Raw genomic sequence first — 24321 nt, forward strand, 5'->3', positions numbered from 1 at the left:
TAGCACGGCACTTGCGGGGGGCTGGTATCGACCGCACCGGACTGTGCGTGCGGATGGGCGAGACCATGCGCACTTCCGCATAGCACGTGCTCTCCACGCCAAACGCTCCCCATAATAAGCACGAGGAGTTGGCTCAGGTCTATTGCCTGACTTACCCCAACTCCCCGTGTGCCCCCCCAAAAAAATGTTTTGGGGCTGCCTCTCAGGTTTCCTTGCCAGCCGTGTTCCCTCATAACTTCGCCGTTGGTCATTTTTTCCTGCTGCCTCCGCTCTTCTGATTGCCTCCACCTGTTCCCATGGGAGGCGATCCCTAACAAATAACCCATTTTACTGGTCAGGACGTGACATCAGCAGGGTCTTTTAAATACAGAATAGGACAAATAAGACAAGACACAAAAGGCTTGTAAAAAAAGGCCATCCTGCTCTTCTCCTCTCTACCTAACTTCCTCTTCAGTTTCCCTTAAGTCCCATTAGTTTGGCTGCTCAGCCTACCTAAGTTATCCCTCAACCATCATAGCCCTGCCATTCCCAACCAATCAGAGTGCTTGGAAATGTGCATCTGGACACTGCACCCGCCCACTCAGGTCAGAGTGTTATCGTCATCCGAAGGGAAAAGACGCAAGTTTCTGAGGACTTGCTAATATCAACAGTAAGACGAATGTCTGAATGTTGTGCGTGCATCGAAATGTAAGTGTGTGCTGTGTAATAATAGGTAATTACCACTAATTACTTACTGTTACTTTGATAAGTTTCAGCCATAAGTTCTACTGCATGGCTGTTACTATTCTTTAAGGTTAGACCATTCCAATGCTGCTTTGAGTATTGTTTATCATTTGCAGTGTTATTCCATACTGCCATAAGTGTTATTACTGCATTAGTTTCACAAGTACTTTTGCAGAAGTGGAGTCCCATAGGGTGGTGCACAATTGGCCCAGCGTTGTCCGGGTTAGAGGAGGGTTTGGCCGGGGGGGCAGGCCATCATTGTAAATAAGAATTTGTTCTTAACTGACTTGCCTAGTTAAATAAAGGTTAAATAAAAATGGTTGTATTGATAAACATAGTAATTTGCATGCACACGCTACCACAGCGTTTTCCATAGTGGCCTTTAATAAGGCGTTTTATTGTGCTACCATGGGCGAGCTTCTAGATCTAGTCATCCCAGACAGCTCTGCTCATGCGTAAATGATGACCCTGTGGAACCCGTGCAGATCTAATAAGGTCTCAGCCTGGCAGATTCTCACACAGGGTCATAAACTACTTTTTTTAACTCATACTTGAGTAAAAAACACTCAGACATCATTTAAAAACAAATCTTTTGTGTTTAGTGAGTCAGATCAGAAGCAGTAGGGACGACCAGGGATGTTTTCTTTTGGGTGTACTTTTGGGTGTCAGGGAAAAAGTACCAAGTAAAAGGTACATCATTTTCTTTAGGAATGTAGTGAAGTAAAAGTAAAAGTTTTCAAAAATATAAATAATAAAGTAAAGTACAGATACCCTAAAAAACGACTTAACCCTTGCGTAGTCTTAACATTCTGTATATGTCACGCTCTGACCTAGGAGAGCTGTGTTTTCTCTGTTTAGTTAGGTCAGGGTGTGATAGGTGGGTGGGCATTCTATGTTTTGTTTTTCTATGTTTTGGCCGGGTATGGTTTCCAATCAGAGGCAGCTGTCTATCATTGTCTCTGATTGGAAGCCATACTTAGGCAGCCTGTTTTTCCCTTTGTTTTCGTGGGTAGTTGTTTTCTGTTTCGTTGTATTTACCTGACAGAACTGTTGGCTGTCATTTTGTCTAGTGTTCGTTTTCATTAAAATATAACGATGAGCACTCAACACGCTGCGCCTTGGTCTCCTCTATACGACACCCGTTACAGTATACTCCCCTTGCCCTAAGGGTAAAAAATGACCCGCCTTCACTAAACCCTTAAAATATAGCAGCTTAATTTAATTTTAAACCCCAAATCTATTTTGCATGAAGAAACAACCTGTCGTACATCACAAACTTTGTGAATATCAGGGTATTCCCTCTTCACAATGCCAAAGACTGCATTTAATCAGCGGACACCACTGGTTTTTATTACAACACACCTGTCATAATTGTTTTCTTTACTAAAGTAGAGGTTTATTATTATTATTGCTAAAGGTACTGCATAGGTGTAAACATGACTTTTTTTGCAAGAGATAGTACTTGTATAGCCTAAGAAAGTAGCAGAAATTAGTTTTGAATGCATTTTATTGAAGGGAAAAAATAAGTCTTGAACTTTTTTGGCAACATAGTGATATGTTCTTATATATTGTACAATGAGAAATTCAACTACAAAATACTAGTCTTCTCCCATTTTTTTTTTTTTACCATTGCTCCCACCCACAAGGTGTATAAACAACAACAATAAATCAGAATAAAATAAGATAATAGATACAAAACAAAAATGTGAAGAACATAAATCAATCAACTCTAATTAGCACATGTAGGACAGTATGCAAGTGTGTGTGCATGGATGTATTTCTCACATGTGCAGCACATAGTATTTGTTTTACAGTTCTTCTTTGGGGGACAGAATTGGCATCTCCTTCTCTTGCCTGCCCCAGCTGCAGCCTCAGGTGGATCAGGACAAGATTCAGCCCCCTGAACAGATTACACAAGCTCTGCAGAGGCTGCTGTGCAGGGGAGGTGCTCCCTTCTTTGAATGTGTAGGGTTACAAGTGCCTTTCCCAGCTGCTCCAGGAACACCCTCCTCTTGTTCCACTTATCAGGCATCCAGGTAGGATTGATCTTGTTCCATATCACGAAGGCATTGCATGAGGACACATCAATGATGTTATGGAAGATGACCAGGGGCCAGTGGGCAGTCATCCTCCTGCAGCTGTAAGTTCCAATCACCTTGTCCAGGTTGTCCATGGTCATTTGTTCTGGTTGTAGTCCAGGATGATGGCTGGCTTCCTGTCCTCACGATCACTGATCTCAGCCGTTTTGTGCAGTGTGCTCAGGAGGACCACATTCTTGTTCCTCTTTGGGAGGTAAGAAACTAGAGTGGTGGTGAGCGTGAAGGCAAACTTTGATGAGAAGGTCTCTCTCCCCCTTGTTGTGAGAAGTGCAGAGCTCAGGCTTGTTCTTTCTAACTGCCAACCATGGTGATCTTCCTCTTCAGGAGCTGCTGGCTGAGTGCAATCAGTAGCAAACATAATCTCAATGTCTCATTGTGTGTGTGTGTGTGTGTGTGTGTGTGTGTGTGTGTGTGTGTGTTTGTGTGTCTTTCTGGTTTTTGTGGTGCGTAAATGATTTTACAACTGCCAGGTCAAAAATGACCCTAAGACAATCTTCGTACCCTGGTGGTGTACAGCTTTCATGGAAATATGAACAAAGGCGATATTTCACTTTTTCTAATGTTGGGGTCACTCTAGGAAAAGTCCTCAAATTTCAAGTTGAAAAAATATCATTTAGGGGGTTTTCTCTGCTGTTAAACATAGTGGTGGGTCATTTTTGACCCTTAAGACAACACAAGGGTTAAGTAGTACTTTAAAGTATTTTTACTTAAGTACTTTACACCACTGGTGGTGACTATCAAGAGTACAGTGATGGGCCTCAACATCAGGTTCCAACACTGGACAGCACTATAGAGGGCAGACCCAAACCAATCAGTCATAAGTATAGGGTGACGGCATGCACAGTGATCAACAGTTTTTTACATGGTCCGCCATTTCTACGGATTTAGTGACCAGTCGTTTTTACAAGGCTAATATTTTATATGAGTTCACCTTAAGCAATACGCCCATGAAAAGGATGGAAGGCGTTCTCGGCTGTTTGTGGTGATGTAATAGCGTCAAATGAACAGCGGGTGGCGCCTAAATTACGTCATGGTTTAGGACTCATCGCCCCTCAGTGGCTCTAATGAGAGAAATATGCCATTCAGTAGCTGACACTGCGCTAATACTTTACTTTTAGGTTTCACCTTTACCAACATTTATTATGAATTTTGTAAACAAATTGTGAAAATATTGAAGCAAAAATATCTCCGCACCTAAAATGCTGAGTAACAGGATATTTAAAACAATATCCAACCACTTTTGCACAATTGTGTAGCCTACTCAATATAACATGTTATGAAAAGAGTTCGTATGAAAATTGTGTTTAAACTCTTGGGGGAAAAACATTACAGGGACCAGGTGAGAACACCAGACAAGTGTCACAGGGCACTGTTAAATCCAAAGATCCGTTTTTGACGCCCTCTAGCCTATCCCCTCCACCTCCCCCTTCTTGCCCCGCTACACACACACACACATACACACACACACACACACACACACACACATACACTCGAGTGCTAGCGGTAGTAGGCTATCAACTCAAGTCACCCCTCTCACACACAAAGCGATCATTTTGGGGAAAGAAAATGCATGGGACGCCAGTGCCTGGAGCTTACAGACACAGTTTTCACCGTTGACGGAGCTTGAAGCCATTCGTTGCACTGAAAGGTCCTCGCCATAGTGAACCAGTCTAGACCGTTGTGTGTGTTTTCATCGTTTCTCGAGTGCTGTTTGGGTTTTGACACAATGGGGTGCTGCAGCGGCCGATGCACGCTCATCTTTCTTTGCACGATCCAGCTGGTGAGTGGCCCGTTATTTCTATAGCCTAATACAAAAAGTGTAATTTGCTCAGTTTCTTGTTTTTGTTTAGAAAATTGAATTTTGTTTTGAGTGAAACACATTTTTTAAATATTTATTTTATCATGCCACGTTATTGTGAATTTACTGTGAACACTGGCCAGTTTTGCTACCTGTGCTTTCGTGTTGAATTAGTGATAGCTGATGAAGGCAGATTGATGGCCGGTGAAATACAATTGGCATACAGTAGGCCTATTATGTGGCCAAACATCCACGTGCAGCACACTGTCTGTTTCTTTCCTTCACCTCGTCCGTTCCACGAGGATAGGCTACTTCGCGAGTCGTGAGGGAACATATGGCAAGATTTAAGAGTGGTGTGTGTGCACTCCCTTATCCACAAGCTATAGTTATGTGCAGTTATTGGGCCAGATCAACTCACCACAAATGCAAAATAGCCCCTATGACACTGGTGCAAACATGTCCATTGTACTGTAGCCTACAAGTTTATCCATGTACTGCTATCCAATGTGTACTGTGATTTGTGCGTGACCATTGCCACAGTAGCCTATTGTGTTGGTGTTTTGTGCATCACCAGCACCATAGTTTCTTCTCAGCTAAAGTTCCTGTGAGCGGCACGTCAGAGTAGGCACCGCTACATCAGTCACACCAGGGAGCTTTACAAAGACTGTTCAACCACTTGTCACCGGTTGAGTCACTGTGTCCGTTTGTAATCCTACCTCAGTCAAAACAAATACACGTGTGTGCTGGCTTTCATTGATTTCACAAATGGCCTGCTTTCAAACAGTTGATCCCCTTTTGACTGTGATGTACGATCCTATTAGTTTAGTTTGGATAGATCGTTTTGTAGGAGAGCTTCCACCCGACCCATAATCACCACGGGAGTCTATGATCCACAAAGTGAGGCTTCAGCTAGTTACAACCTGCCGGAGAGAGATTGTTCCCCGGTTGTGATCAGTGGAGTGCGAGACGTGACATTTTACACATAATGGCTGTGAACTTGCCGTAAGTGCCCCCTTCCCATTCTAACTAAACACTGAATTTTTAAACCTTGCTCAGCCCCCCCCCCCCCTCTCCACCACCCTGCAGAGGGAAGGAAAGTGGAGGTGACAGGGTGTGAGAATGTTATTTATGATGGCATTAAAAGAGCTCTCTCACACAGTGAGATTGGGTAAGCCCCTAGTATACAACCATGTCAACAGCTAAAATACCAGTAACCCCATCTCTACTCAACCATTTATTTGTTGAAAAAACCATAGCTCTGGTAATTCTTTCCATGCACCAGGGATTAGGTTTAAGGACATAGTGAAGGGAGTAGGAAGAGAGAGAGTAAAGCGCCAACATGAACACGTTAATGGAATGTTTTCCTGTTTGGGGTGTGGGAGGGGTACTACATTCTTAGAAAAGAGGTTCCGAAAGGGTTATTTGGCTGTCCCAATAGGAGAACCCTTTTTGGTTCCAGGTAGAACCCTCTGTGGATAGGGTTCTATCTGGAACGAAAAATAGTTCTTCAAAGGGTTTTCCTATGGGGACAGCATGTTCTAGATATCACTTTTTTTGTTAAGAGTGCATTTGTCCTCGACTAATCTCTATCCCGGCACGTTGACTCGTTACCAGTACCCCCGGTATATAGCCTCCTTAATGTGATTCTATTGTAACTTTTTTTTACTTTGGTAAATATTTTCTTAACTCTTATTTTTCTTAAAACTGCATTGTTGGTTAAGGGCTTGCAAGTTAGCATTTCACAGTAAGGTCAACACCTGTTGTATTCCACGCATGTGACAATTATATTTTGATTTGATTTGCTCCTTCATGTCCCTGTTGAAACCATCATTGAAAAGGTTATGCCTTACTGGAGAGGAGAAGAGGGTTTTTTTCTCAGTCAAGAAGACACTTCTTGCCATTCACAGCTAGCAAAAGTAAAATGTGTGTGTGCAGTGGTCAGAGTTCACGAAGGGGTCATGGTGATGTCATTCAGGTCCTGTCAGGTCATAGTAACCCCCGCTAGAGATGGATTGGTTCTCCTATAAGCGTCAGAGCAGCATGGCATGTAACCATTAGAGGTCGACCGATTAATTGGAATGGCCAATTAATTAGGGCCGATTTCAAGTTTTCATAACAATCGGTAATCTGTATTTTTGGCCACCGATTTGCCGTTTTTTTTTTTATATATATATATACACTGCTCAAAAAAATAAAGGGAACACTTAAACAACACATCCTAGATCTGAATGAAAGAAATAATCTTATTAAATACTTTTTTCTTTACATAGTTGAATGTGCTGACAACAAAATCACACAAAAATAATCAATGGAAATCCAATTTATCAACCCATGGAGGTCTGGATTTGGAGTCACACTCAAAATTAAAGTGGAAAACCACACTACAGGCTGATCCAACTTTGATGTAATGTCCTTAAAACAAGTCAAAATGAGGCTCAGTAGTGTGTGTGGCCTCCACGTGCCTGTATGACCTCCCTACAACGCCTGGGCATGCTCCTGATGAGGTGGCGGATGGTCTCCTGAGGGATCTCCTCCCAGACCTGGACTAAAGCATCCGCCAACTCCTGGACAGTCTGTGGTGCAACGTGGCGTTGGTGGATGGAGCGAGACATGATGTCCCAGATGTGCTCAATTGGATTCAGGTCTGGGGAACGGGCGGGTCAGTCCATAGCATCAATGCCTTCCTCTTACAGGAACTGCTGACACACTCCAGCGACATGAGGTCTAGCATTGTCTTGCATTAGGAGGAACCCAGGGCCAACCGCACCAGCATTTGGTCTCACAAGGGGTCTGAGGATCTCATCTCGGTACCTAATGGCAGTCAGGCTACCTCTGGCGAGCACATGGAGGGCTGTGCGGCCCCCCAAAGAAATGCCACCCCACACCATGACTGACCCACCACCAAACCGGTCATGCTGGAGGATGTTGCAGGCAGCAGAACGTTCTCCACGGCGTCTCCAGACTCTGTCACGTCTGTCACGTGCTCAGTGTGAACCTGCTTTCATCTGTGAAGAGCACAGGGAGCCAGTGGCGAATTTGCCAATCTTGGTGTTCTCTGGCAAATGCCAAACGTCCTGCACGGTGTTGGGCTGTAAGCACAACCCCCACCTGTGGACGTCGGGCCCTCATACAACCCTCATGGAGTCTGTTTCTGACCGTTTGAGCAGACACATGCACATTTGTGGTCTGCTGGAGGTCATTTTGCAGGGCTCTGGCAGTGCTCCTCCTGCTCCTCCTTGCACAAAGGCGGAGGTAGCGGTCCTGCTGCTGGGTTGTTGCCCTCCTACGGCCTCCTCCACGTCTCCTGATGTACTGGCCTGTCTCCTGGTAGCGCCTCCATGCTCTGGACACTACGCTGACAGACACAGCAAACCTTCTTGCCACAGCTCGCATTGATGTGCCATACTGGATGAGCTGCACTACCTGAGCCACTTGTGTGGGTTGTAGTCTCTGTCTCATGCTACCACTAGAGTGAAAGCACCGTCAGCATTCAAAAGTGACCAAAACATCAGCCAGGAAGCATAGGAACTGAGAAGTGGTCTATGGTCACCACCTGCTGAACCACTCCTTTATTGGGGGTGTCTTGCTTATTGCCTATAATTTCCACCTGTTGTCTATTCCATTTGCACAACAGCATGTGAAATGTATTGTCACTCAGTGTTGCTTCCTAAGTGGACAGTTTGATTTCACAGAAGTGTGATTGACTTGGAGTTACATTGTGTTGTTTAAGTGTTCCCTTTATTTTTTTGAGCAGTATATTTTATATAAATATTTTTTAACTAGGAAAGTCAGTTAAGAACACATTCTTATTTTCAATGACGGCCTAGGAACGGTGGGTTAACTGCCTTGTTCAGGGGCAGAACGACAGATTTTTACCTTGTCAGCTTGGGGATTCAATCTTGCAACCTTACGGTTAACTAGTCCAACACTCTAACCACCTGCTTTACATTGCACTCCACGAGGAGCCTGCCTGTTACACGAATGCAGTAAGAAGCCAAGGTAAGTTGCTAGCTAGCATTAAACTTATCTTATAAAAAACAATCAATCAATCATAATCACTAGTTAACTACACATGGTTGATGATATTACTAGTTTATCTAGCCTGTACTGCGTTACATATAATCGATGCGGTGCGCATTCGCGAAAAAGGTTGCTCCAACTTGTACCTAACCATAAACATCAATGTCTTTCTTAAAATCAATGCACAAGTATATCTTTTTAAACCTGCATATTTAGTTAATATTGCCTGCTAACATGAATTTCTTTTAACTTGGGAAAATGTGTCACCTCTGCAACCGAGTCAGGGTATATGCAGCAGTTTGGGCCGCCTGGCTCATTGCGAACTGTGAAGACTATTTCTTCCTAACAAAGACAGCCAACTTCGTCAAACGGGGGATGATTTAACAAAAGCGCATTTGCGAAAAAAGCACAATCGTTGCATGACTGTACCTAACCATAAACATCAATGCCTTTCTTAAAATCAATACACAGAAGTATATATTTTTAAACCTGCATATTTAGCTAAAAGAAATCCAGGTTAGCAGGCAATATTAACCAGGTGAAATTGTGTCACTTCTCTTCCGTTCATTGCACGCAGAGTCAGGGTATATGCAACAGTTTGGGCCGCCTGGCTCGTTGCGAACTAATTTGCCAGAATTTTACGTAATTATGACATAACATTGAAGGTTATGCAATGTAACAGGAATATTTAGACTTATGGATGCCACCCGTTAGATAAAATACGGAATGGTTCTGTATTTCACTGAAAGAATAAACGTGATCGTTTCCGGATTCGACCATATTAATGACCTAAGGCTCCTGTTTCTGTGTGTTATTATGTTATAATTAAGTCTATGATTTGATAGAGGCCTCCCTGTGGCTCAGTTGGTAGAGCATGGTGTTTGCAACGCCAGGGTTGTGGGTTCGATTCCCACGGGGGGCCAGTACGGGGGGGAAATATATTAGTTGAAATGTATGCATTCACTACTGTAAGTCGCTCTGGATAAGAGCGTCTGCTAAATGAAGAAAATGTAATAGAGCAGTCTGACTGAGCGATGGTAGGCAGCAGCATGCTCGTAAGCATTCATTCAAAACCGCACTTTACTGCATTTTGCCAGCAGCTCTTCGCAATGCATTGCGCTGTTTATGACTTCAAGCCTGTCAACTCCCAAGATGAGGCTGGTGTAACCAATGTGAAATGGCTAGCTAGTTAGCGGGAGCGCGCTAATAGCGTTTCAAACGTCACTCGCTCTGAGACTTGGAGTAGTTGTTTCCCTTCCTCTACATGGGTAACGCTGCTTCGAGCGTGGCTGTTGTCGATGTGTTCCTGGTTTGAGCCCAGGTAGGAGCGAGGAGAGGGACGGAAGCTATACTGTTACACTGGCAATACTAAAGTGCCCTTAAGAACATCCAATAGTCAAAGGTATATGAAATACAAATCGTATAGAGAGAAATAGTCCTATAATTCCTATAATAACTCCAACCTAAAACTTCTTACCTGGGAATATTGAAGACTCATGTTAAAAGTAACCACCAGCTTTCATATGTTCTCATGTTCTGAGCAAGGAACTTAAATGTTAGCTTTCTTACAGGGCACATAATGCACTTTTACTGTCTTCTCCAACACTTTGTTTTTGCATTATTTAAACCAAATTGAACATGTTTCATTATTTATTTGAGGCTAAATTGATTTTCTAGATGTATTATATTAAGTTAAAATAAGTGTTCATTCAGTACTGTTGTAATTGTCATTTTTACAAAAACATTTTTTTTTTTAAATCGGCCGATTAATCGGCACCAGCTTTTTTCTGGGCTCCAATAATCGTCATCGGTATCGGCGTTGAAAAATCTGAATCGGTCGACCTCTAGTAACCATGCGTGGGCTGAGCTCTATTCCCATTAAGTGGTAGGTAGTTCAATTGCTGCATCCATTCCAAGCGCATGTCAAATTGACACACGGTTTTGTAGCAACTATTTCTACTTGATTTGAGTGGCTAGCATTTATGACAGTTGTGGAGAATGTAGATGACAAAGGGTTCAATCAAAGTGATGTAAAGCCTTCAATTCGCAACCTCAATCCATGTACTGTACTGTACCTGTTGCAGGACAGTGGGTTACAATGTAACTCATACTCATGTCCTTGTTTATAACAATATTCTGCTCCATTTGCTCTCTCATATAGTGCCTACTATCTAGAATGGTGAGTGCAGCAGTGTTCCAGAGAGCTCCATTACTGTATGAAAAATAGTGTGAATGATGGTGGTGGAAATGTAATAGTATTTCTATCAACACTGCCATCATCTCCCATTCAGCAGCACTCTCTGCACTCTACCAGGGTGCTTCCCTCCTCTCCCTGCCTCAGGGGTAGCTGCCTGGCTGGCTGTGAGATTCCTGGAGATCAATCTCCTCCCTGAATGCTCTTTGCTTCCAACGTAATGGGGGAAGGGGGGGGGGGGGGGGGGGGGGTCCAGGGCTGTTGACGACTGTCACCCCAGGGCAGGAATGTGACACACCTTCAGTGCATTTGGAAAGTATTCACTTTTTCCACATTTTGTTACGTTACAGCCTTATTCTACAGTTGATTAAATCGTTTTTATCCCACATCAATCTACACACAATACCCCATAATGCCAAAGCAAAACCAGGTTTTGCAGAAATTTGTTGGTACCCTTCCCCAGATCTGTGTCTCAACACAATCCTGTCTCGGAGCTCTACGGACAATTCCTTCGACCTCATGGCTTGGTTTTTGCTCTGATATGCATTGTCAACTGTGGGACCTTATATAGACAGGTGTGTGCCTTTCCAAATCATGTCCAATCAACTGAATTTACCACAGGTAGAATCCAATCAGGTTGTACAAACATCAAGGATGATGAATGGAAACAGGATTCACCTGAGCTCAGTTTCGAGTCTCATAGTAAAGGGTCTGAATACTAATGTATTATTATTTTAGATTTATTGAACCTTTATTTAACAAGGCAAGTCAGTTAAGAACACATTCTTATTGATAATGAGGGCCTACCCCGGCCAAACCTGGACGACGCTGGGTCAATTGTGCGCCACCCTATGAGACTCCCAATCACAGCCGGTTGTGATTCAGCCTGGAATCAAACCAGGGTCTGTAGTGACGCCTCTAGCACTGAGCTGCAGTGCCTTAGACCGTAATTAAGGTATTTCAGTTGTTATTGATAATACATTTGCAAAAATCTCTAAAAACCTGTTTTCGCTTTATCATTATGGGGTCTGAATACTTTCTGAATGCACTGTGCATGTGCACACACAAACACATGCACATACACACGCAGACACGCAGGCAGGCAGACAGACGGGCAGACAGACAGATGGGTAGGCAGGCAGGCAGACGGGCAGGCAGGCAGGCAGACGGGTAGACAGACAGGCAGATGGGCAGGCAGACAGGCGGGCAGACAGACAGATGGGCAGACAGACAGATGGGCAGACAGGCAGACAGATGGGCAGACAGACAGATGGGCAGGCAGACGGGCAGACAGGCAGACAGATGGGCAGGCAGGCAGACGGGCAGGCAGACGGGCAGGCAGACGGGCAGACAGGCAGACAGATGGGCAGACAGACAGATGGGCAGGCAGGCAGGTGGTCAAACAGGATGTTGTCCTTTTTTTAGAGCCCTTTCCACCAGACAACTGCTCCCTGTTTTAGTTTACTTCATAAATGACGCACTAGTGTCTACATGTCGCAGATACATTATTCATATGAGCTCGGCTGGGTGGTGTGTGTGTTTGTGTACGATATTGAAGACCTCTGAGGCTTATCCTTTCCCTAGTGTTTGTTGCTCCTCCTTGACCCCGTTGAAACCATTGTTAGAAAGCTAACACTTCACTGGAGACACCTTTGGCCATTCACAGCTAGATACCTCTCCTGTTCTCTTTACCTCCTCCTTGACCTTCCTACTTCCTCTCCCCCTCCTTCCTTCTCTTCTGGAGGCCTGGGAGCACTGTCGTGTTGATAACACCTAAAATGTGACATAAAAATACTGAGAGAGGGCTGGGGAGATGGGGGGGGGGGAGAGAGAGAGAGAGAGAGAGAGAGGGCTGGGGGGATGGCAAGAGAGAGAGGGCTGGGGGGATGGCAAGAGAGAGAGGGCTGGGGGGGATGGCAAGAGAGAGAGGGCTGGGCGGATGGCAAGAGAGAGAGGGCTGGGGGATGGAGAGAGAGGGGGCTGGGGGGATGGAGAGAGAGAGGGCTGGGGGGGATGGAGAGAGAGAGAGGGCTGGGGGGATGGAGAGAGAGGGAGGGCTGGGGGAGATGGAGAGAGGGAGGGCTGGGGGAGATGGAGAGAGGGCTGGGGGAGAGAGGAGGGCTGGGGGAGATGGAGAGAGAGAGGGAGGGCTGTGGGAGATGGAGAGGGCTAGAGAAAGGGAGGGAGGGATGGGGGAGATGGAGAGAGAGGGAGGGAGGGCTGGAGGAGATGGTGAGAGAGGGAGGGCTGAGGAGATGGAGAGAGAGAGAGGGAGGGCTGGGGAGATGGGGGGAGAGAGAGAGAGGGCTGGGGGAGATGGAGAGAGAGAGAGGGAGGGCTGGGGGAGATGGAGAGAGAGGGAGAGAGAGGGAGGGAGGGCTGGAGGAGATGGAGAGAGATAGAGGGAGGGCTGGGGGAGATGGAGAGAGAGAGGGGGATGGCTGTGGGAGAGGGAGAGAGAGGGAGGGAGGGCTGGGGGAGATGGAGAGAGGGAGGGAGGAAAGGCTTATGGAGAGAGGAAGGGCTGGGAGAAAGAGGAGGAGAGAGGGCTGGTGGAGATGGATAGAGAGAGATGGGGGGCTGGGGGAGATGGAGAGAGGGAGGGCTGGGGGAGATGGAGAGAGAGAGGGCTGGGGGAGATGGGGAGAGAGAGAGGGGGCTGGGGGAGAGAGAGAGAGGGGGCTGGGGAGAGAGAGAGAAAGGTCTGGCTGGGGGAGAGAGAGAGGGTTGGAAGAGAGAGAGAGGGAGAGAGAGAGAGAGAGGATTGCAAGAGAGAGAGAGGACTGGGGTAGAGAGAGAGAGAGGGCTGGGGTGAGAGAGAGGGTTGGAGGAGAGAGAGAGAGGACTGGGGGAGAGAGAGGGGGCGTTGGAGGAGAGGGAGAGAGTGAGGAGGCTGGGGGGAGAGAGAGGGTTGGAGGAGAGAGATAGAGAGAGGGGGGGAGAGAGAGGGCTGGTGGGAGAGAGAGGGCTGGGGGGAGAGAGAGAGGGAGGGTTGGAGGAGAGAGAGAGTTAGGGCTGGGGGGAGAGAGGGCTGGAGGAGAGAGAGAGAGGGTTGGTGGAGAGAGAGAGTTAGGGCTGGGGGAGAGAGAGGGGGAGGGTTGGAGGAGAGAGAGAGAGAGAGAGAGAGGGACACACAGACAGACATGCTTCCCTCTCCCTATGCACACAGACAGACATGCTTCCCTCTCCCTACGCACACAGACAGACATGCTTCCCTCTCCCTATGCACACAGACAGACATGCTTCCCTCTCCCTACGCACACAGACAGACATGCTTCCCTCTCCCTATGCACACAGACAGACATGCTTCCCTCTCCCTATGCACACAGACAGACATGCTTCCCTGTCCCTATGCACACAGACAGACATGCTTCCCTGTCCCTATGCACACAGACAGACATGCTTCCCTCTCCCTATGCACACAGACAGACATGCTTCCCTGTCCCTATGCACACAGACAGACATGCTTCCCTCTCGCTATGCACACAGACAGACATGCTTCCCTCTCCCTATGCACACAGACAGACATGCTTCCCTCTCCCTATGCACACAGACAGACATGCTTCCCTCTCCCTATGCACACAGACAGACATGCTTCCCTCTCCCTATGCACACAGACAGACATGCTTCCCTCTCCCTATGCACACAGACAGACATGCTTCCCTCTCCCTATGCACACAGACAGACATGCTTCCCTCTCGCTATGCACACAGACAGACATGCTTCCCTCTCGCTATGCACACAGACAGACATGCTTCCCTCTCCCTATGCACACAGACAGACATGCTTCCCTGTCCCTATGCACACAGACAGACATGCTTCCCTCTCCCTATGCACACAGACAGACATGCTTCCCTGTCCCTATGCACACAGACAGACATGCTTCCCTCTCGCTATGCACACAGACAGACATGCTTCCCTCTCCCTATGCACACAGACAGACATGCTTCCCTCTCCCTATGCACACAGACAGACATGCTTCCCTCTCCCTATGCACACAGACAGACATGCTTCCCTCTCCCTATGCACACAGACAGACATGCTTCCCTCTCCCTATGCACACAGACAGACATGCTTCCCTGTCCCTATGCACACAAACAGACATGCTTCCCTCTCCCTATGCACACAGACAGACATGCTTCCCTCTCCCTATGCACACAGACAGACATGCTTCCCTCTCGCTATGCACACAGACAGACATGCTTCCCTCTCGCTATGCACACAGACAGACATGCTTCCCTCTCCCTATGCACACAGACAGACATGCTTCCCTGTCCCTATGCACACAGACAGACATGCTTCCCTCTCCCTATGCACACAGACAGACATGCTTCCCTCTCCCTATGCACACAGACAGACATGCTTCCCTCTCGCTATGCACACAGACAGACATGCTTCCCTCTCGCTATGCACACAGACAGACATGCTTCCCTCTCCCTATGCACACAGACAGACATGCTTCCCTCTCGCTATGCACACAGACAGACATGCACACACACACAGCACAATCACACACTCCTGTGTCCTTGCTCAGAGAGACACACCTGTTTTTCCTTCTCCCCTCTGTTCTGAAATGTTTTTCTCATTAGAGAAAAAGGGGTGGGGATTTGTTAAGATGTGTATAAATAAAGCTGTCAACAACTTTCCTATGGGGTCCCTGAAGACTGCTGGAACAGCTTTCTTCTCCTCAGCGCTATTTCTGGATGCCCCAGACCCCTTCCTGTGTTGGGTCATTGCCAGCCGCACCTCGCTCCGTTTTGATTAATTTGACCCCACCTGTGGAAAAGGGAGGGAGAGGGAGAGCTCAGGGGTTGTCAGGTGTGTGTACGAAAATGTATGCGCTCAATACCGTAAGTCGCTCTGGATAAGAGTGTCTGCTGAAGGACTAAAATGTAAATGTAAAATGCCTCTCCAGCCGTTGGGTTAGGCTAGTTTCAGCGTGATCTACTAAAACCAAGGCTGTTAGGGCTCTCTCTGCAAAGGCCCAGTGTTGTTCCTGCTTAGGGTAGGTCATGTGATCAGGTACTGACCGTACAGGCCCTCTCACTGACTTCGGTTGTTTTCCTAGTCTAAGATATACATTACCCTGCAGCATATAATTGGATCATCACCATAAATAAGACACCATAAATGATGCTGTGGGCTAAAAATAGGACAGCTGAACCCACCTCGACAGGCCCAGGCTGTGTGATGATACCAAGGCGTGGAGAGTGCTTTGTAATGTCTTTCTGGATTTGATCAAACCACTATGGCATCATTGGCATCCTATATTAAATGGTGGTGTGCTGTATGGTGGTTGGACAGTGAGAAGCGAGTGGTGGTGATCTCTCTCTGAAGGCAGATAATGAGTTTCTATGGATGGGGAATATTGTGGTTCCTCTCCACTGAATGACGGTTCAGGACAGCTGGGGTTGCTCAGAGAATGGCTGGTCTGGACGTCTTCCATCTACGACATTTGATTCTGGTTTTGTTTTTGAGTGTCTGTTGTCCTCAAGAAGACCTGTTTGTGAGTCTTGAGCGGTCAAATATGAGGCTACATCAACATGAGAACTGGACTCACACACCTAGGCAGACACAAACACACACCAGTCTGAAGTAATGCAGAGCTGGAAAACACCTACCCTTCAACTATGACCCTTCAAGTATTTGTACTACAGCACTGACACACACAAGAGAAACACAAGCACAACACCCTACTCAACAATGATGTGCTTGGCTAGTTGGGGCGCTGGCTAGTTGGCTATGGTGGGTAGCCAGCCAGAGCGAGAGCCCTGATACAGGCAGTGGAGACAATCTGCAATTCTAATGGGGCTGTGTCTGTTTGGCATCATCATGAACGAGAAAAGAGAGAGGGGAGGGAGGAGAGGAGGAGCAGTCATGGTTCTGTGCTTATCTCATTCCCATCCTCTGTGAAAGGTTAACCCACCCGCTGTGTCTGAATTGTGTCTTTCTGAATAATCCTGAGGTAACGTTAGCGGCACCTTGTGTGCTATGAATGCATAGTTTAGGCAATGTAGGATGAGTGTTACCTCTGTTTTCATGTGTAGGCCTTATCACAGGGTTCCAGTAACTGAGAAAAGTTAGCTGTTTTAGCCTAATTCTAGGCTATGTGGTTTCTAGTATATTGGGACAAAAGACTTGCTTCTTTTATCCTCAAAACACTAACTTCCGTCTTTGGTGTGTATCACATCATTTTCCACACATTGCAAAGGGTTTAGGCTGGTTTTTAGTAACACTGTGGGTTCCTTGCCAGTTCGAGCGTTAAACATTTAAATTTGACAATGAATATTCATGAGCTGAGGGTTGCTGGTTGTCTGCCCCATTTGCTGGCTACCCCTCCCCCATACTCACACACACGTACACACAGACTTGTACACACCCGCACACACAGACTTGTACACACCCGCGTACACACACACACGCACGCACACACACCCACACAGTCTTGTATAACTAACCTTGTGGGGACACACAATTCAGTCCCATTCAAAATCCATTTTTCCCTACCTTAAACCTAACCCTGACCCTAATCCTAAACCTAACCTAAAACGTAGAGTGGAATGTTGATCTTTACTACGCCGGTGGCTGGACGGCATTCGCAGATGTTGGATGCATCTCTGTCTTGTCGTCCATGTGGGTTTTAATGACATCATGAAGGGCAGCTCTGAACAGTTGAAACTGGATTTAAAAGAGCTGATTGACTCTCTGCTAGACAATAACAAAAGACCCATCATATCTGGCCCTGTGCCCTCTCTGAATCGTAGCATTGAACGCTTTAGCAGGATTCTTTCTCTTCACAACTGGCAACATGATTATTGCAATTCAATGGGTGTAACTTTTGTTGACAATTTCAATACCTTTTGGAAACAAAATATGTTTTATAAGGAGGATGGGATCCACCCAAATCATTTGGATTCCTGGATCCTTTTACAGCATTATAATTCTGCGTTGAGATGACCCAATGACCCAAGCCCAGCTCAGTTAATCCCTACCATTGTGTCGCTGAGTCATCATAATGCTTCAGCAAATTCACATTATACAAGGGCCGTTGAATATAAGTAACCTAATTTATTTCGCTCTGACTGCCCTGAATGCCTCTGCTGATTTTGTATAACATTTACAGAAAATACAGAAATGCCAGTGGTGGAGGTGTTGCTGTTTATATTCACAACCACATTCCTGTAAAGCTTAGAGAGGATCTCATGTTAAATACTGTTGAAGTAATATGGCTACAGGTTCATCTGCCTCACCTAAAGCCCATTATTGTGGGAAGCTGCTATAGACCACCAAGTGCTAACAGTCAGTATCTGGATAACATGTGAGAAATGCTTGATATCAACAGTTATATTTTCTTGGTGATTTTAAATATTGACTGGCTATCATCAAGCTGCCCCCTCAACAAAAAGATTCAAACTGTAACCAGTGCCTGCAACCTGGTTCAGGTTGTCAGTCAACCTAGCAGGGTAGTTATAAACAGCACAGGAATGAAATCATCAACGTGTATTGATCACATCTTTACTAATGCTGCAGAAATGTGCTTGAAAGCAGTATCCAGATCCATCGGATGTAGTGATCACTATATAGTAGTCATATCTAGGAAAACCAAAGTTCCCATGGCTGGGCCTAATTATAGTGTATAAGAGGTCATACAATATGTTTTGTAGTGATTTCTATGTTGATGATGTAAAGAATATTTGTTGGTCCGTGGTGTGTAATGAGGAGCAACCAGACACTGCACTTGACACATTTATGAAATTGGTTATCCCAGTTACTAATAAGCATGCACCCATTAAGAAAATCACTGTTAAATCCCCATGGATTGATGAGGAATTAAAAAATTGTATGGTTGAGAGGAATGAGGCAAACGGAATGGCAAATAAGTCTGGCTGCACAACCAATTGGCAAACATACTGCAAATTGAGAAATCATGTGACTAAACTGAATAAAAAGAAGAAGAAACTACACTATGAAGCAAAGATAAATGACATAAAGAATGATAGTAAAAAGCTTTGGAGCACCTTCAACGAAAAAAGGCAACTCAGGGCCATCATTCATTGAATCAGATGGCTCATTCATCACAAAATCCACTGATATTGCTAAATACTTTAATTATTTTTCATTGGCAAGATTAGCAAATTTAGGCATGACATGCCAGCAACAAACGCTGACACTACACATCCAAGTATATCTGACCAAATTATTGAAGACAATAATTGTAATTTTGAATTCCGTAAAGTGAGTGTAGAAGAGGTGAAGAAATGGTTTATCAACAATGACAAGCTACTGGGTGGGGTCTGACAACTTGGATGGAAAATTACTGAGGATAATAGAGAATGGTATTGCCACTCCTATTTGCCACATCTTCAATTTAAGCCTACCAGAGAGCGTGTGCCCTCAGGCCTGGAGGGAAGCTAAAGTCATTCCACTACCCAAGAATAGTAAAGCCCCCATTACTGGCTCAAATAGCCGACCAATCAGCCTGTTACCAACCCTTAGTACAAAACTTTACCATTTAAAAAATGGTGTTTGACCAGATACAATGCTATTTTACAATAAACAAATTGACAACCGACTTTCACCACGCTTATAGTGAAGGACATTCAACAAGCACAGCACTTACACAAATGACTGATGATTGACTGAGAGAAATTTGTTAGACTTGTGCGGCTTTTAACATTATCGATCATAGTCTGCTGCTGGAAAAACGTATGTGTTATGGCTTTACACCCCCTGCTATATTGTGGATAAAGAGTTACCTGTCTAACGGAACACAGAGGGTTTCTTTAATGGAAGCTTCCCCAACATAATCCAGGTAGAATCAGGAATTCTCCAGGACAACACTATACACATCAGCTATTACAGCAACTGAAATGACTGCAACATTTAACAAAGGGCTGCAGTTAGCTTCAGAATAGGTGGCAAGGAATAAGTTAGTCCTAAATATTTCAAAAACTAATAAAGGCATTGTATTTGGGACAAATCGTTCACTGAACCCTAAACCTCAACTAAATCTTGTAATAAATAATGTGGAAATTGTAAGGTTCTGCTTTTCTTTTGTTAGTCAACCTTGTGTTCTTTTTCTTTGTGTTCTTGAACGTAGCCCTGTTTCTTTGTGTTCTTGAACGTAGCCCTGTTTCTTTGTGTTCTTGAACGTAGCCCTGTTTCTTTGTGTTCTTGAACGTAGCCCTGTTTCTTTGCGTTCTGGACCGTAGCCCTGTTTCTTTGTGTTCTTGAACGTAGCCCTGTTTCTTTGTGTTCTTGAACGTAGCCCTGTTTCTTTGTGTTCTTGAACGTAGCCCTGTTTCTTTGTGTTCTTGAACGTAGCCCTGTTTCTTTGTGTTCTTGAACGTAGCCCTGTTTCTTTGCGTTCTGGACCGTAGCCCTGTTTCTTTGTGTTCTTGAACGTAGCCCTGTTTCTTTGTGTTCTTGAACGTAGCCCTGTTTCTTTGTGTTCTTGAACGTAGCCCTGTTTCTTTGCGTTCTGGACCGTAGCCCTGTTTCTTTGTGTTCTTGAACGTAGCCCTGTTTCTTTGCGTTCTTGAACGTAGCCCTGTTTCTTTGCGTTCTTGAACGTAGCCCTGTTTCTTTGTGTTCTTGAACGTAGCCCTGTTTCTTTGTGTTCTTGAACGTAGCCCTGTTTCTTTGTGTTCTTGAACGTAGCCCTGTTTCTTTGTGTTCTTGAACGTAGCCCTGTTTCTTTGCGTTCTGGACCGTAGCCCTGTTTCTTTGTGTTCTTGAACGTAGCCCTGTTTCTTTGCGTTCTGGACCGTAGCCCTGTTTCTTTGTGTTCTTGAACGTAGCCCTGTTTCTTTGCGTTCTGGAACGTAGCCCTGTTTCTTTGTGTTCTTGAACGTAGCCCTGTTTCTTTGTGTTCTGGAACATAGCCCTGTTTCTTTGCGTTCTGGAACGTAGCCCTGTTTCTTTGTGTTCTGGAACGTAGCCCTGTCTTTCATTTTTGTTCATTGATTTCACCTGTGTTTGTTTCTCACCTGGTCTCATCAGCTCCCTATTTAGTTCAGTTCCTTCTGTTTGTATGGTTGTGAGGTATTGTTTGTTTTTGACTGCCTACCTGTGTTTCACCATTGCCTACCTGTGTTTCACCATTGCCTACCTGTGTTTCACCTTTGCCTACCTGTGTTTCACCATTGCCTACCTGTGTTTCACCATTGCCTACCTGTGTTTCACCATTGCCTACCTGTGTTTCACCATTGACTACCTGTGTTTCACCATTGCCTACCTGTGTTTCACCATTGCCTACCTGTGTTTCACCATTGACTACCTGTGTCCATGATTCCTGCCTTCTGCAAGGCTTAATAAACATCTGCTGCGCTCTGCGTGTGAATCTACACCTTTTTCTCCCTGAGTATTCATTACAGAAATTGAGCAAATTGAGATGACTAAACTGCTTGGAGTAACCTTGGATTGTAAACTGTCATGGTCAAAACATATTGATACAACAGTAGCTAAGATGGGGAGAAGTCTGTCCATAATAAAGCACTGCTCTACTTTATTAACAACAATATCAACAAGACAGGTCCTACAGGCTCTAGTTTTGGACTACTGTTCAGTCGTGTGGTCAGGTGCCACAAAGAGGGACTTGCAATTGGCTCAGAACAGAGCAGCACGGCTGGCCCTTGATGTACACAGAGAGCAAACATTAATAATATGCATGTCAATCTCTCCTGGCTCAAAGTAGAAGAGAGATTGACATCATCACTACTTGTATTTGTGAGAGGTATTGACATGTTGAACGCACAAGCTCTCTGTTTAGCTCACAGCACAGACAACCATGTATACCCCACAAGACATGCCACCAGAGGTCTCTTCACAGTCCCCAAGTACAGAACAGGCTATGGGAGGCGCACAGTACTACATAGAGCCACGACTACATGGAACTCTATTCCACATCAAGTAACTGACGCGAGCAGTAGAATCAGATTTAAAAAACAGATAAAATGCACCTTATGGAACAGCGGGGACTGTGAAGCAACACACACATGATAACATACACACGTACACATGGATTTTGCGTTGTAGATATGTGGTAGTGGAGTATGGGCCAGAGGGCACACACTTAGTGTGTTGTGAATTCTGTAATGAATGTATTGTAATGTTTTTGAAATAGTATAACTGCCTTAATTTTGCCGGACCCCAGGAAGAGTAGCTGCTGCCTTGATAAATACAAATAGCTAAACACCTCCACACATACACACTGTGCCTCGGCATGGCTTTATTATTAATGCATCACAATTGTCATTAGGTTTAATATCTTCAGATGGAACGAATGGGACAGTAATAAAACACAGCCTACCTTCAGACCTCTGTGTGTGTGTGTGTGTGTGTGTGTGTGTGTGTGTGTGTGTGTGTGTGTGTGTGTGTGTGTGTGTGTGTGTGTGTGTGTGTGTGTGTGTGTGTGTGTGTGTGTGTGTGTGTGTGTGTGTGTGTGTTTGTCTAGGTTAATAGCAGTAAAATCAGATTTAAAAAACAGAGACAAAGTTTAAGCTAATTTACATACAGTTTCATCTCTAAAATGCTATTGGGAGAACAGCAAAAACAAGCTAAAATGACCACAGCCATTATCACATTGGTTGCTGTAGTTGCCTAGATGACTTCTTTGGAAGCGCAGTTAGTCATGCTGATGAGGTTATTGTACGAGGAATTGTTTTTGTGATTGTGCGCAACAGGAACAGTGTACTAGTGGGTCATTTTTGTGAATAGAGTGCACCATTTTTTAAATTTAACCTTTATTTAACTAGGCAAGTCAGTTAAGAACAAATTCTTATTTACAATTACGGCTTAACCCTAATGACGCCTGGCTAATTGTGCACCGCCTTATGGGACTCCCAATCACGGCCAGTTGTGATACAGCCTGGAAGCAAATTTCCTGCAATTTACACATTTTCCCCTGGGGTGAGGAGACATTTTTGTTGTTTTAAAAGCTAATTTCCTCTAATTCTACACATTTTGCCATGACTTATGCCATGTTAATATGATATCTGAGTGAGCGTGACTAACATAATACATTTTAATTTTTTATTGAACCTTTATTTAACTAGGCAAGTCAGTTAAGAACAAATTCTTATTTACAATGACGGCCTACCAAAAGGCATCCTGCCAGGACGGGGGCTGGGATAAAAAATACAATTTTTTAAAATTAGGACAAAACACACATCCCGACGAGAGACAACACTACATAAAGAGAGACCTAAGACAACAACATAGCAAGGCAGCAACACATGACAACACAGCATGGTAAAAACACAACATGACAACAACATGGTAGCAACACAACATGACAACAACATGGTAGCAACACAACATGGCAGCAGCATGGTAGCAACACAACATGACAACAACATGGTAGCAACACAACATGGCAGCAGCATGGTAGCAACACAACATGACAACAACATGGTAGCAACACAACATAGTAGCAGCACAAAACATGGTACAACATTATTGGGCACAGACAACAGCACAAAGGGCAAGAAGGTGGAGACAACAATACACCACACAAAGCAGCCACAACTGTCAGTAGAGTGTCCATGATTGAGTCTTTGAATGAAGAGATTGAAATAAAACTGCACAGTTTGAGTGTTTGTTGCAGCTTGTTCCAGTTGCTAGCAGCAGCGAACTGAAAAGACAAGCCACCCAGGGATGTGTGTGCTTTGGGGACCTTTAACAGAATGTGACTGGCAGAACGGGTGTTGTATGTGGAGGATGAGAGTTGCAGTAGATATCTCAGATAGGGGGGAGTGAGGCCTAAGAGGGTTTTATAAATAAGCATTAACCAGTTGGTCTTGCGACGGGTATACAGAGATGACCAGTTTACAGAGGAGTGCAGTGTTGTGTCCTATAAGGAGCATTGGTGGCAAATCTCATGACCGAATGGTAAAGAACATCTAGCCAATCGAGAGCACCCTTACCTGCTTGCCCAGTTGGTAATTCGGCAATGATAACTACAATTTTAGATAGCTGGCTTGACCATCTAGACTTATTGACCAACTAGACTTATTGACCAACTAGACTTATTGACCATCTAGACTTATTGACCAACTAGACTAATTGACCAACTAGACTTATTGACCAACTAGACCTATTGACCAACTAGACTTATTGACCAACTAGACTTATTGACCAACTAGACTTATTGACCAACTAGACTTATTGACCAACTAGACCTATTGACCAACTAGACCTATTGACCATCTAGACTTATTGACTAACTAGACTTATTGACCAACTAGACTTATTGACTAACTAGACTTATTGACCAACTAGACTTATTGACTAACTAGACTTATTGACCATCTAGACTTATTGACTAACTAGACTTATTGACCAACTAGACTTATTGACCAACTAGACCTATTGACCAACTAGACTTATTGACCAACTAGACTTATTGACTAACTAGACTTATTGACTAACTAGACTTATTGACCAACTAGACTTATTGACTAACTAGACTTATTGACCAACTAGAC

The 24321-nt window shown here is 44.8% G+C and overlaps 1 protein-coding gene and 1 non-coding gene across 5 annotated transcripts in view; both read left to right on the plus strand.

Annotated features, from left to right (window-relative positions):
* The first annotated feature begins 4272 nt into the window (after window positions 1–4272).
* The window catches only part of LOC106566591 (sodium/potassium-transporting ATPase subunit beta-1-interacting protein 4), a 137819-nt gene continuing 117770 nt past the window's right edge, over window positions 4273–24321 (plus strand). For 3 of the 4 annotated variants that reach the window (XM_014134736.3, XM_014134739.3, XM_014134737.3), the window contains exon 1: window positions 4274–4602. In XM_014134736.3, coding sequence (XP_013990211.1) covers window positions 4549–4602 — 54 coding nt within the window. In that variant the 5' untranslated portion in view covers window positions 4274–4548. Of the gene's footprint in view, window positions 4603–24321 lie in introns of all 4 variants that reach the window. The other variant, XM_014134740.3, reaches the window with a different exon arrangement.
* Window positions 9488–9562, plus strand: trnaa-ugc (transfer RNA alanine (anticodon UGC)). Its single transcript has one exon. It is a non-coding gene; the product is annotated as a tRNA-Ala (tRNA).

This window comes from Salmo salar, chromosome 13 (assembly GCF_965601325.2).
Source record: "Salmo salar chromosome 13, fSalSal1, whole genome shotgun sequence".
Lineage (NCBI taxonomy): Eukaryota > Metazoa > Chordata > Actinopteri > Salmoniformes > Salmonidae > Salmo > Salmo salar.